At 26.3% G+C, this 13912-nt stretch overlaps 5 protein-coding genes across 9 annotated transcripts; 2 read left to right on the plus strand and 3 right to left on the minus strand.

Annotated features, from left to right (window-relative positions):
• Positions 1-70: 70 nt before the first annotated feature.
• LOC107065515 (peroxisomal membrane protein 2) lies at positions 71-1336 on the minus strand. Its single transcript, XM_015319275.2, has 5 exons — positions 1214-1336; positions 995-1090; positions 556-703; positions 355-474; positions 71-266 (listed from the first exon to the last, which is right to left on the minus strand). The coding sequence occupies exons 1-5, from the start codon at positions 1309-1311 to the stop codon at positions 162-164; spliced, it is 567 nt and encodes a 188-aa protein (XP_015174761.2). The 5' UTR covers positions 1312-1336; the 3' UTR covers positions 71-161.
• On the minus strand, positions 1214-9836 carry LOC107065513 (uncharacterized). Of its 4 annotated transcripts, XM_015319269.2 has the most exons (7): positions 9466-9818; positions 9078-9239; positions 8863-9002; positions 8665-8721; positions 8128-8587; positions 7723-7932; positions 7079-7634 (listed from the first exon to the last, which is right to left on the minus strand). In XM_015319269.2, the coding sequence occupies exons 2-7, from the start codon at positions 9197-9199 to the stop codon at positions 7424-7426; spliced, it is 1200 nt and encodes a 399-aa protein (XP_015174755.2). In that variant the 5' UTR covers positions 9200-9239; positions 9466-9818; the 3' UTR covers positions 7079-7423. The 4 variants fall into 4 exon arrangements, with proteins under 4 accessions (XP_089033919.1, XP_015174755.2, XP_089033918.1 ...); XM_089177793.1 differs by lacking the exon at positions 7079-7634 and adding an exon at positions 1214-1336 and having other exon boundaries at positions 8665-9002; positions 9466-9825; XM_089177792.1 differs by having other exon boundaries at positions 8665-9002; positions 9466-9819.
• On the plus strand, positions 1779-6767 carry LOC107065511 (uncharacterized). The gene is given in 16 exon segments (XM_015319266.2): positions 1779-1918; positions 2214-2449; positions 2530-2897; positions 3052-3129; positions 3194-3323; positions 3448-3600; positions 3676-3803; positions 3910-4064; positions 4138-4452; positions 4527-4724; positions 4813-4962; positions 5059-5169; positions 5269-5472; positions 5543-6230; positions 6233-6397; positions 6470-6767. Coding segments are annotated over 16 exon segments (3348 nt in total). The 5' UTR covers positions 1779-1816; the 3' UTR covers positions 6637-6767.
• A 56-nt stretch (positions 9837-9892) lies between the features above and the next one.
• Positions 9893-11924, plus strand: LOC149030808 (uncharacterized). 2 transcript variants are annotated; one of them, XM_089177795.1, is made up of 4 exons: positions 9893-10214; positions 10304-11015; positions 11088-11314; positions 11697-11924. In XM_089177795.1, exons 1-4 carry the CDS (start codon positions 10011-10013, stop codon positions 11760-11762), a joined length of 1209 nt encoding a protein of 402 aa, XP_089033921.1. In that variant the 5' UTR covers positions 9893-10010; the 3' UTR covers positions 11763-11924. The 2 variants fall into 2 exon arrangements, with proteins under 2 accessions (XP_089033921.1, XP_089033920.1); XM_089177794.1 differs by having other exon boundaries at positions 10304-11314.
• Positions 11785-13489, minus strand: LOC149030809 (uncharacterized). The gene is made up of 3 exons (XM_089177600.1): positions 13320-13489; positions 11859-13152; positions 11785-11811 (listed from the first exon to the last, which is right to left on the minus strand). The coding sequence occupies exons 1-3, from the start codon at positions 13487-13489 to the stop codon at positions 11785-11787; spliced, it is 1491 nt and encodes a 496-aa protein (XP_089033726.1).
• Positions 13490-13912: the final 423 nt, after the last annotated feature.

A 13912-nucleotide genomic window follows, 5' to 3' on the forward strand; every position in this document is an offset into this window, starting at 1 on the left:
AAATAATTGGTAAATAATATAATATTATCTTATGAAATTCATTTTAATGAATAATTTATTTATTAAAATATATGTATATATACGTAATATGTTTATTTAAATTATTTAATTATTATACAGTTATACGATAAAATTAAAATCAATAGCATTATACTAAGATATTATTTTTTTGATTTCTTATCACCAGCAGCTGCTACTTTCTCACATTTATTAGTCAGATAAATTGACCATATAAAACTGATTAAATCTAATATTAACGTGCGTAACTAAAAGAAAGTGGTAGAAAAAGATTATTATACATAAAAGGGAGGAGATGGGAGAGGTTAATATTAAATTCAATTTTTATATACATACCATTATAGGAACATATTTAACGTTTATGTATTGAAGTAATGTCACGTATTTCAGATTAGCTAGAAGAACGGGCCAATAAAGTTTGTTTAATTGTTGCTTTGAATCTTTATGAGATTTACCCTGATGATAATAAAATACTATATTAACTTGCTTATATTAAAAAAATTATATATCAATCATTCATAATTGAATTAAATTTACCTCTAATCGAGCAAGTGCATATAATGTTAATGCTTGAAAGCAAGGTGTATAAATGAGTCTTTCTATCAGAAGTAAAGTCAACGGATTCTTTACTAGAAAAGATGTATACGAATAAAAGAAATGTGGTACGGTACCACCTAATAACAATCTGTAAGAATATATAATTATAAATGTCTTATAAGAGATATATTAAAAACAAATATAATATACACAAAACAGAAAGTAGAGAAAATTAATAAAGTTATATATATATATATATATATATATATATATATATATATATATATATATATATTGATTTTTATATTATAAGAAGTTAAACAACAATCAAGTGTTTTGGAATTAAAAATTGAAAATATTTTAGTGAAGTGAAGTTAATCATTTTCTCTTGTGAACGACTCATATACGTGTATAAATAAATAAAATCTAAATAAGTTACCCAAAAAGACCAAATGCAATAAGTTTATCTTCATCTACAAATTTATTTCCACTTAATTTTTGTTGTATTAGATTTCCCAAAGCATTGATAATGCAGCTAAAAGTAAAAAAGTTTTATTAGTTTCTTTTTTTTATGACATTAAACATTTATATACAATTATACTTTATGAACATATTGTTGTGTATTTATATATATATATATATATATAAATCTAATTACCTTGCAATAGCTTTTGTTTTAATCGGATTAGTATAAAGATATCGAAAGTACACACTTGTTAAATTAAAAATAATTTCTGTTGGTTTAGAAAACGCCATTTCTGAGAAAATATTTTAAACGAACCTGAAAAATAGATAGTAATCATTTAAATTATAATAACTATATAAGCGTTGTTATAATAGTTCGAGAATATTCTAATGCAAGTATTAGCATAAATTACAAAAGTGCAAAGTTCAGTCACAATTGACATATGTATACACAAGAAAAATCTATTAGGAAAACAAATTTAATTGACATGAATAGTTATTTTAGAAGAAATTTTAATAACAATCATTGATTTTCTATTGAATATTTATATAATACGAATATATGATATTTATGTAAACTTCAGCTGTCAAAGTAAGTTTACATTATGTCAATTTTATGTTTTCACCGGCACCTTGTATACGTATACTTAACATAGATCAGATGTGTATAATGCGTGTGTGAAAGATTTCAACAAATTCTACCTCATGAATAACATCAAATTGTGAAATTATATTCTGAATTTCAAACTTTTTTTTTAATTATTTATAATATTTTATTTAATATCTATTTATTCTTATGTATAACACTATGGAAAGTTGTGAATTAATAAATGAACTTGATGAAAAGAAAACACTGAACGAAACTACCCGAGATTTGGATATTAATTCATCGATTGAGGTTAGGTTTGTTACCCCCTTACAAATTATAGATTAAATATTTTCGATTTTTATGTTTAATAATTCATACTTGCGTTTATACAGTTATTGATTTAAATCAATATTATTATTACCCGTTGCTGTTATATTATAAAAATGGTATTATTTTTATTTATTAATGTTATTATTTTAAAATAATTATTTGATTATGTGTAATCTTATTTATGTTATAACTTTATATCATGTTCATGTGTATGTAAGGGTTAATGTAAGTGTATATATTTTTCAAAGCTATGAAATATTATCTATTATTATAGATTATATCGGTGAGAAGCGAAGAAAGTATTCTTCAACAAGCATCAAAGGAGATCGAAGAATTATCTAAGTTACATTCAAGTCAGTCCACATTTCCAGACGATGTATCAATCAATAATATTGAAACAACTATTACTAAGAGCAATAATGATAAAGAATCGTTACAAAATCAAGTTAAGATTGGGGAAATTACACCATTTCAAGCAATTGAGAAACATAATACAAAAGCAGAAGAAGGGTAAAATAAAATGTTTATGTCACAATCATATTTAATTAAATATTATGTTGAACAAAAAATAAATTCTTATATTCTTCTAGATCTACTGATAAATTATCTAACTTATTGGATCTTCAAACGTATTTTCAAAGACAAGCCGAACTTGCTAAACAGAAGAAAAATTTGAAAAAAAAGTCAACACCGTTAAATAATGAAGAAAATAATTCAATACCAAAGAAAAAAATGAAGATAGAAAATAATAAGTCAAAATTAAGAAATAATAATTCTAGATCTTGTTCCAGTCGAATGAAAACAAATTCTGTTAAAGATCTAGCTAATACTTCTACTAATGCAAATAAGAAGGAATATATATCTATAAAATGTGATGCTAAAGACAATGTGATATCAGACAATGAAACGAATCGTTCTGGAAGTGAATATTTTCCTAGTGATGATGAAGAAGATTCGGGTAAGTTATATATATATATATATATATATATATATATATATATATATATATGATTGTATTGCAACAATCTGTATATAAACAGAACTTATAAATTATTAATTTTAGTACTAATGTAAGATCAACCAAATATTATATGTAATATGTTATTACTTAGATATGGAACAAAAAAGAACTACTTCTAAGAAGATACATAGTAATAGTTCAAAATCCAAATGCACCAGTACAAAGAAAAGTATGTATTAATATAATATAAAAGTAAAGTGCTCTTCATTTTCTTATACGGTTTATATGTTTAGTATTAGATGATGGGGATGAACAGATTTACTTACAAAGAGTAAACAAAAATAAGAATATAAAAAATGAATCTGTACATATGGTGGATAATCTATTTAAAGTACCTCAGTCTATATGGAGAAGATTATATAAGTATATAAAATATCATAAATATAATAACAAAAATAAAAATATTATCTTTGAAAGATAAAGTTAAATAGACATAAATAATGATAATTAAAGATAAATAAACATGATTTATTCAATTTTTCTACAGATATCAGAAAGTTTCTGTCCAATGGTTATGGGAGCTTCATAATCATAATTTAGGTGGTTTACTAGGAGATGAAATGGGATTGGGCAAAACAATACAAGTTATTGCATTTCTAGCTGGTTTAGATTGCAGTGAATTACTTTCTGATGGAGGAAGGTAAACATTTATATAATAAAATTAATGGAACATTGTATTTAATGATTTATATTTAATTTCCATTAATGTGTATAGATTTAGAGGACTGGGACCAACATTAATTATTTGTCCGGCAACTTTGATGGAGCAATGGGTAAAACATTTTCATGACTGGTGGCCTATTTTAAGAGTTGCTGTACTACACCATTGTGGAACGTATGATGGTAAGTATTTTATAATATAAACAATATTATAAATATAAATGTATTTATATATATGTTGGTGTTGTATATTTTTGTTTAATAATAATATCCTTTTATTTATCCTTAGAGGATCCTGAGAGTTTAATAAGTTCCTTAACAACTGGTGGTATATTGGTAACATCGTACTCAGGTATGCTTAAGCACAACGATTTACTTATAAATACTCAGTGGCATTATGTAATTCTTGATGAAGGGCATAAAATAAGAAATCCTCAAGCAAAGGTGAATAATATATAATTTTATGATATTTTTTTGGCCAAATAAATAAATAAATTATGAAATATAATTTTTATAGATAAGCAAAGCAGTAAAGGCATTTTCTACTCCACATCGTTTACTATTAACTGGTAGTCCAATGCAAAATTCATTAAAAGAATTATGGTCTCTATTTGATTTTATCTTACCCGGAAAGTTGGGCACATTACCTGTATTTTTGGAGCATTGTGCTGCACCTATAACTCGTGGTGGTTACGCCAATGCTACAACTATTCAACAAGCTACAGCATTACAAATAGCAACTATGCTTAAGGACGCTATAACACCTTATTTACTTAGAAGAACTAAAGCAGATGTAAAACGTCATCTTAACTTACCGGAAAAAAATGAACAAGTATGTTTATTTTAATACTTGTATTAAAAAATTATATTCTCAGTATTAGAATATTATTCTTATATATGTTTCAGATATTATTTTGTACTTTAACAGATGAACAGAGAAAATTATATAAAAAATATTTATTATCAGAGGATGTATCATTTGTTTTACACGAAAAAAGTTCACTTCAAGAAACTGGGAGATACAGAGCTCGCTTGTTGATAGCTTTGTCTGCACTTAGAAAAATATGCAATCATCCAGACTTGTACCTTTACACAAATCAAATGGTAAGATTATAAAAGTTAATGATTTTATTTATGACATACATAAAATTTATCAAATTATTACAATATTTATATTTACAAACATATGGAGGATTCAGATGCAGATATTGATTTGGTAGAAGAAGACTTAGAGAAATTTGGATACTGGAAACGTGCTGGAAAAATGGTTGTAGTACAGTCTTTACTTAAAATATGGAAAAAGCAAGGACATAGAGTATTGTTATTTACTCAAGGAAGACAGGTTTGTATGCTCTTTTATTATATTTATTATAAACAATCTAATTATAAGATATAAAAACTTCTATACAGAATAATAATAATTTATTTTTTTTTACAGATGATGCATATTTTGGAATCTTTATTGCAACGAGAAAATTATTCTTATTTAAGAATGGATGGTACTACACCTATGTCTCAACGTCAAGAAACTATTTACACCTTTAATAATGTATATATAATAATTTATTCCCTTTCTTTCTCTCTATTTCTCATGTTTGAAGTCGATAGTAATATAAATAAAATTATTTTTTTCTTTTTATGTTTAAAGAATACCTCGTATTTTATATTTCTACTAACAACACGTGTAGGAGGATTAGGTGTGAATTTAACTGGAGCAGATCGTGTAGTTATTTACGATCCTGATTGGAATCCTGCAACTGATACACAAGCGAGAGAACGTGCTTGGAGAATTGGACAAGATAAAAATGTTACTATTTACAGACTCATAACTGCTGGTACTATAGAAGAAAAGGTAACACATATATATATATTTGCATTGTCTTTTTTTTTTTTTAATATTAAAAATACATTTTTTTTTACAGATATATCACAGACAAATATTTAAATTATTGCTTTCAAATAAAGTATTGGATGATCCAAGACAAAGAAAAATTTTTAAAACGACAGATTTAGTAGAACTATTTAATCTCAATGAACCTATAAATGGACAATCGTCTGAATCAGATCGTTTGTTTAAAGATTCTAAATTAACACCCACTTCATTAAAATTTTCTTCGAATAAGATTAAAAAAATGAAAAAACTGGCTTCGACTCTTAGCAAAAATATAAGTAAGCAGATGATAACAAATGATCTAACAAAGAAAATAGATGATAAAGAGGATAATATCAGCATTACCAATAAAATACAAACTAATAATTTACATAATAATGAAAATAATCTGAATACATCTGAAGAAGTTAATTCTGTTAATGTCAATTTGAATGAGACTAGCACTTTATCCAATCACAGTAATAACAATAATAATAATATTTTAAGTACTCAATACAGTAGCATAACAGTAGAAGAACTGGATGGTAAAAATACAAAAAAAGATGATCTTAAAACTGATTCGAGTTCTGATAAAGAAACATCTTTATCTGATATAATTGTAGATAATACGAAAGAAGATGATACTTCAGAAGTTAGTCAATTAACATTGGAAACAAAAACTGAATGTTTCACTGACAATATTAACGAAACAAAATTGCATGATAATCTTTGTAATAAAAATCACAAAAAAAGAAATCACGTAGAGAAAAGCATAATATTTCTGCTTTATTTGAAGGCGAGCATGTATCGCATTTGATAGGAAGACGTTTAATTAAATCACATATAGAAGAATCTCCACAAGTTTCTGATGACGAATATGTATTAAAACAATTATTTGCCAATTCAAGTAAGATTTTAAAACCTTGTGTATATATTATATGTATATATATCAAATTAATATAAAATAATTTCGTTTCAGCTGTAAGTTCAGCTTTTGAACACGAAGCAGTTTTATCAAATACACATCAAAATGTAAAGGATGAAAATGTAATGCAACGACTGGCACGTGAAGCAGCACAAGAAAGTATGGATTTTGTTCGTAAATCTCGCAAATGGTGTTCGATACCAACATGGAATAAATCTTAATTTATAAGAACTGATATAGATTTATAAATATTTATAATAATATGATTTAAGACTGCTATCATGATAATAGAATAATTTTTTGTATTTTTTTTTTAGATTTTTTTAATTTATTATTATACATAAATAAATAATATATATGTATATATACACACATGTTGTAAAAGAATATAATAGTAAGTATAGAATATGTATATACATGATTACATTTCTGTTACTTAAACTTTTATAAATCAAAAAATCGTTTGATAGAATTTGGAATTTACAATAAAAAAATACATAAATTTATTTTTGCTGATTCTTTTTTAAATAAAATTTTTTTTTCTTTTTCTTATTGGAATACTCATGTTATGCATGATTTTGTGAGTTATAGAAAAATTTAACTTGGACATTATTTTATTATAACGTACATATTTATTATCTATAATTAAAAAGAAATAATAGATCCCGTTTTGGTTTTGTATTTATAACACTATTAATTTATTACATTTGGTATAGAAAATCTTAAATTAGAAATAATAAAAAACAGATTAGAGTTCTGTGTTTCCTCAGAGAAAACCCAACTTTTGTTTGAAACATTTTTCCGTATAACAAATAATTTACATGTTATTTGAAATCCTCATGTTACGAAACTCACTCTGTATATGAATTATAACAAAAAAGGAAACAATATTTTATTCACTTAATTAAAAAAACTTATAAGAAAATAAGAATATAAAAAAAAAAAATTATAAATCATTCCAGTTTTGTATTGATAATTACATATCAAAATTTTTAATTGAAAGAAATGTTATGAATCATGTCTTAGAAATTGAGCCAATGTAGGACCACCCCTTCCTAACGGATCTTCAGGAAACATAATATAATCTCCTACAAAAGTTGGAGCTAATAATCTGTTTTCTATAGTATCACGCCATTCTGGTTTTTCCATATATAAATCTCTATATTGGTCTAAAGAAACAACTATGCCTTTACATATTGTTGCATATTCCAATATAAACCTAAATAAATATTATTAATATATACAATAAAAAGATTCATAAATTGTGAACATAAAAATGTGTATAAACATCTACACATACAACTTACCGATCATCATAAGGAGTAATAGTTTTACCACCTATACTTCGACTTGGTGTAAAAACAACTGTTCCTTCCTTCCAAAGTTTTTCAAGTAGTCGATGACAATGAGATCGTTTATTTTGAGGTATAAATACCTTAACAGAATGTCCTCTTTGTTTAAAATAGTCTATTACCAATTTCAATCCTTTTTCTGAAAATGTTTTGCCCTGTGTGTATCTAAGAAAATAATAATAACTTTCTATAGATACAATTATAAAATATTTTTAACATAAAATTTAATATTCCCTAGTAGCACAAAATATTGAATACATGTGTATTTAATATTAAAAAGAGATTCACCACAACTTTTTAATATTAAATACACATGTATTCAATATTTTTTAATATTTTGTGCTACTAGAGATTACTTACGCCATTGCGACATTACATCCATCAATAATTATTTCTCTTAATTTCTTAGCTTCAGTCGGTGTTACTTCAGTTACTTTATCAGATTGTACTTTGTTTTTATTAGATTGTTTACTATAAAATTTTCTACTAATCCTTTTCATATTTTTTTGTGGTGTTACAGTAATAGAAAATTTTGGTTTGATACAATAAGGTAATTGTAATCCAGGTTTATTAAATAGTAGTTCTTTTTCATTATTAAATTTCTTTTTAGGTTCTTTTTTTGAAGCTGATTTTAAACAGGTTAAATTATTAGAATCTCCATTAAGATCTAGCGTATAAAGTTGTCGATTTTCCTCATCTGAAACGTTATCTTTCTTGTCTATTTTATCCGATATAGGTTCTGCTGTTGATGAATTGTCTATAGATGACCATACCTCAACAACGTCATCAAAAGATTCATTTGATGTATTATTTGAAGGTTCTGAAATTGAAATTAGATTTGATTAAGTATATGTATTATTAAAGACATTATTATCATGATTTCGTTGATTTACATACTTTGATTAGCAGAATTTGTATGTAAAACTTTAGGTTTCAAATTTTTGGATTCTGAAACTATATAACATGACTCATCAAAATTAGATAATTTTGTATTACTTTTTCTATTTCTTAATTTAATATTTTCTATACTATTAGCAATAATATTAGAAATATTATGTTTATTTGCTTTACTTAAAATATTATTAAATGATTTACAAATTTGATCAATATTTGAATGATTAATTTCATTTTTGTTACTATTTTGAGTCGAACTTGTAACATTTTCGGTATGTTCATTTTCATCATCGCTTATAACTATTACACTGTCATTTGAAGATGTTGGTGTTTTCTTGTGACTGTAAAAAATATTACAAATATAAATATCTTCTTCAATTAACATTTGTATCATAATATAATAATTTATCATATACTTTGCTTTAACTAATTGTAATCCTTTATTACATGACGTGTTTTTTGTTTTTGATTTTTTAATTGTAACTCTACGATTTGATATTTTTGTAGGCGTTTGCGAGTTTTTCTTTTTACGTGCCATTTTACTTTGTGCTCCGACTTAATAAGTAATTTATTGGTTGCTGTAAATATAATATTTACTATTATTATCGTATATAAACAAATTGTGTGGTAATTTGTCTCTCTATATATTTATAAAATAAAATTATTTATAATAATAAAAAATATGGTATAATAATAGTAATAAACATTTTCTAAAATACTTATATATTTCAATATTTGATATTGAAATGAAATAAAGTTAGATAAAGAATATATATAAATTTTTTTTCATATCATTTTACTTACATTGATATTTCAATTACATGAGACTTAAAAATTAACCTCATTCATCGAAATTTATGTAAGTATTGTAAATGTATTTAAGCATTTCCTAATGTCTATAATTCTCAATAAAGTAATGAGTCTCTGTCTTTCACTCAGAAGTTCTAAAATAGCTTCAAATTACAATAACAATAATATTGTTTTTGTTTCAATATGTTTTTCTATCACCATATAATGATAAAAATACTATATTTGTGTAAAAAAATTGTATCATCTATTTTTTGTATAAATTTGAATTTTATACACTACGTATATATATATTTATATATATAAGCATATAGTGGTAGGTGCCCTTTTAGTGTACAACTTTTGTTACACCACTGATTTATTACTATAGAAACACAATAACCAATCACATTTGATGATAAAAAAATACGTTATAAGATAATAGGGACCGAGCCCTAACTGTAGAGGCAGCACACTTGTCGGAAGTGGCGCGCTCTGGTGTTTAATAAAAGCAAAAAACGGGTAAAAAGTGTGATAATAGATTATGTATTTTTTTGTTAATAATGGAAAAAATAATAAAATATGGTTTTCAACCAATAAAAAATACTCTTATTCGAGGTCAAAACGATACAAAAGGTAAAAAATTACATGAGTCTGGGCATGTTTTTGATGTGATTGAGAAAAAATTATTAAATGGTCTAGTAACCATAACCGCTGATGTTGTTGCTCAGACAAGTGTGTCTAAAACATATAATGTTAAAATTACAGTAAGTATTGACATCTAACTTTTTTTACACTTAATTACATAATTAAAAAATATAAAAAATAATGTTAATCAGAAAATTTTTGTTTTTAGCTAGATGATCAGCGCAATACAAGTAATGCTGTGTGTACGTGCAAAGCCGGATTAGCTGGCAAATGTAAACATATTTGTGCTGTCGCTTATTACGTAAACTCACCAGATTCTGCTGATTCAAAAACAAACCATGGTCAAGAATGGGGAAAACCATCTCGTCGCCAGCTCTTGGAGTATGAAAAAGAAGTAAAAATAAGTAAATTATTTACTCCACCTCCTTACACCGATAAGAATCCGAAAGTGGTACCACTAAAGTTGGAATCACTCGTCTTTCCAGAGGATATGTCCGGGTGTCCTCTTTGTACAATGATAAACGTAGATAAAAGAGATGAGAGGGAAATTATTGCAGCTGAATCACTTGCTGCTTTAGTAAAAGTAAATGATAAGCGTGATGTAGAAACAAAGGTGAATAACGTTATCCAGGAAGTGATTCAGCTGCAATTGGTGAATAAGATTTATTCTCGAGAAAATTCAGTAGCAAGTGATGTTTATGAATTTTATTTGAAAGAAGTTAGTTGTGATAGTACAAAAATTATCAATATTTGCATTAAAACTATTCTCCAGTCTAAGATAGACGAGTGGTACAAACAGCGTATCTTCCGAATAACAGCAAGTAATGGTCATAAGTTAAAAGGGGATCGTTTTGATATTGAAAAAGCAATCACTAACCTATTAACACCAAGTAAAGCTGAGACACAAGCCATGGCGTATGGTAAGAAAATGGAAAGTGTAGCTTTAAAAGAATACAAAATGCTTGTGGACCAAAATTTCGAAATTGTTCAAGTCGGTGTGGTCGTTAACATTAATCAACCCTGGTTATGCTGCTCGCCGGATGCTATTTTGATTTATGGTTCTGCTATTTGGCAAAAAAAATTAGTAGAAATAAAGTGTCCTTATACGTGCAAGAAGATACCTATATATGATGCTGAGAATGGAAAATGTAATGTGCAATATTTAAAATCAGATGAAAATGGATTACACCTGAGTACAACTCATTCCATTTACACTCAGGTACAACTGCAAATGTATATTACAAATATCGCTTTATGTGATTTATTCGTATACTCATCTCGGGGCTGTGTTGCTCGTGATGAAATTTTTTTAAGTACGGTAGTTCCTAAACTAGAAAAATTTTATTTTAAGCATTACGTTCAAAGATTATTTATTAAGTATAATACAAGTAAATGAAGTACAAACATACTAGTAAATAGTTATATATTAATTTGTTTTAATATTTTGATATTGATCATAGTTTATGTATCAGAGTTTAATAAAAATTATATTTAATTACAATTATGGATTTCGTTTTATCCTCTAAATTTACAATTAGTTATTTTTACAATTTAATCATATTTTTTTATCATTCTATTTCTGATTTTTCTTGTTTAAACAGGGGCTTTTGAATATTTATGATAGCACATATGACAAAAACAATTTCATCAACATGAGGCAAAAGTGACACTGGTACTTTGGAAAGAATATTAAAGTCTTTTATTCGTTGATTCACTCTTTCAATGTGTATTCTCACTGAAGCAATATTGTAAGTTTCATCAACTTCCTCAGGTGTAAATTGATTTTTGTTGCAAAACGGAGGCATAATAAAAATCGCATTTTTCTCTTGCACTGTTGTTTGTATTTGCGGGAAACCTTTATCTGCTAGCACAACATCACCAGGTTCAATTAAATCTATTAGACCACAATCATTTGTGATAAAACAATCACCAGCACGACCACCATAACACTTTGACAGAAAACTTATAAATCCACTTGGAGTACACCCTACTAAAAATTTCATTGTGTGATGATGCTTATAATCTGAATACATTAAAACTCGATGTTTAACTGCTGGTGGAACTTCTGTGTTTACTTCGGTGCAGTCAATGATAACACGAGTGTTTGGATAATGTAGCTTAAATGATTCAGGTAAAGTTGCTTGAACAGCGGCTTTAGATGGCCAGAATATAAAATTTTTCAATAGAATATTTAACTGTTGCAAATTCTTTACGAATATTTTATTTACAGTAGTCCGATGAATATTAAATAAGACAGAAATCGCAGTAAATGTCAAACCGGTTTTCAGCTTCATTAACGTAATTAATAATTTTGTTTTTTTGTCAATGCCAGAACGTTTACATTCTGGGAGTTGATTCAAAAGCCATAGAAAGATAGATAATGTAACACCTGTTAAGCTACTCATAGTTTCATTACTTGTAATAGATGAAAATCCATGGAACCCTTTGCAATGAGATTGTACAGACTCGAAATTGATTGGATCGCAACTGGAATCTTGAACATTTTTTTTCATAGGCGGCATCGAAGTTTCACACATTTTATCTGCAGTTTTTTTTACAGATATATTAACTTGGACTGCTGCAGTATTAATACCATCATGATTATTCATATTACAAAAAAAATAAGTACAATTATCAGTTGAAATATCAGGAATGAATTCCTCAGTTTGAGAAGTAATACTTCGATAGGCTGGGGGAGAAACATTCATAACATTCACGTCCCTATCACAGCTGTCCTCAGTTTCTGTTATCATTTCTCCTGCGTCTTGCTTCATTTCAATGTCACTTGAATTATTTTTATTATCTTCAATAGAATTATTGCTGTTGATACTGTCAGTTAATATTGATTCTTTGACGTTCATTTCCTTATTTAATTGACGTGTTCTTGACCGTTCAAATCGTTGTAGACGTTGAATGGAATTTCTTGTGTTTTCTTTTCCAGGAAAAATCGAAGGAACATAAGATGGGTGATATGAGTTGTCTGATTTACTATTATTTATAAAATGAGCACTACAAATTCTTGTATGTTGATTTGGCTCCCATTTTTTCGGATTTTTACTAAAAAAAAAAACAACGAAATTTTAAGGTTAAATTTATACTATTATATAAATTTTAATTTAATTGTTATATGGAACTTTTTATTCAAATGAAATACTACTCGGTTTGATTTTGTAATATTTAAATTACTATGCCACTGCTGTTGATAATTATAATTTCTTACTTACACATAATTTTTTACTGCATTTATCCACTTTATACGTTTATCATCCTTCCATGAGGCACCACATTTACTCGAGGGAAAACAATAAAATTTCACTGGCATATCGACTTGCCACTTATGACGAGATTTTTCTGTGCATCCTTTGATACAACAAGATTTTCCTGATCGAGACATTTCGATTAATTTTTTAATATTTATTTAAACAACATTAACTAAATTGAAAATAACGTGTTGTTGCTTTACTTTGATTACCCGTTTTTTGCACATTTCTGTTACCAGTTGGCGTGACAGTCTAGCGGCTCGGTCCCTATTATTATTTAGTTCTTAAAAAACAAATGATATATTGTATTTTTATTTCTTGCAAGATTTTGTATGTCAATGCGATATATATATATATACATATATATATATATATAGGTACAAAATAAAAAAAAACAATTCCGATCAGAATTTATTTCTTCCTACCATCAGAGTTAATAGAAACTTATCCAAACGAATTCACATGGTATAAATATTTAGTAATAAAAATAACTTTATTCGAATCTTATTATTTTAATAGATAATAATAGATAATTATATAATAATTATAATTAATAA

Source organism: Polistes dominula, unplaced genomic scaffold (assembly GCF_049000335.1).
Source record: "Polistes dominula isolate Pdom_NZ unplaced genomic scaffold, Pdom_raw_medaka contig_24, whole genome shotgun sequence".
NCBI classification, from domain to species: Eukaryota; Metazoa; Arthropoda; class Insecta; order Hymenoptera; family Vespidae; genus Polistes; species Polistes dominula.

Coding starts and splice junctions, on each gene's coding strand:
- LOC107065515 (XM_015319275.2), bottom strand. CDS start 1,311: ATGGCGTTTTCTAAACCAACAGAAATTATTTTTAATTTAACAAGTGTG. Junction 704..994: donor ATTGCATTTGGTCTTTTTGG/GTAACTTATTTA, acceptor ATATTCTTACAG/ATTGTTATTAGGTGGTACCG. Junction 475..555: donor ATGCACTTGCTCGATTAGAG/GTAAATTTAATT, acceptor TATTATCATCAG/GGTAAATCTCATAAAGATTC.
- LOC107065513 (XM_089177791.1), bottom strand. CDS start 9,199: ATGGCACGTAAAAAGAAAAACTCGCAAACGCCTACAAAAATATCAAAT. Junction 8,588..8,664: donor TACAAATTCTGCTAATCAAA/GTATGTAAATCA, acceptor TTTCAATTTCAG/AACCTTCAAATAATACATCA. Junction 7,933..8,127: donor GGATGTAATGTCGCAATGGC/GTAAGTAATCTC, acceptor TTATTTTCTTAG/ATACACACAGGGCAAAACAT.
- LOC149030808 (XM_089177794.1), top strand. CDS start 10,011: ATGGAAAAAATAATAAAATATGGTTTTCAACCAATAAAAAATACTCTT. Junction 10,215..10,303: donor CATATAATGTTAAAATTACA/GTAAGTATTGAC, acceptor TTTTGTTTTTAG/CTAGATGATCAGCGCAATAC. Junction 11,315..11,696: donor CTCATTCCATTTACACTCAG/GTACAACTGCAA, acceptor TTGTTTAAACAG/GGGCTTTTGAATATTTATGA.
- LOC149030809 (XM_089177600.1), bottom strand. CDS start 13,489: ATGTCTCGATCAGGAAAATCTTGTTGTATCAAAGGATGCACAGAAAAA. Junction 13,153..13,319: donor AATGCAGTAAAAAATTATGT/GTAAGTAAGAAA, acceptor TTTTTTTTTTAG/TAAAAATCCGAAAAAATGGG. Junction 11,812..11,858: donor ATCAATTTACACCTGAGGAA/GTTGATGAAACT, acceptor ACACATTGAAAG/AGTGAATCAACGAATAAAAG.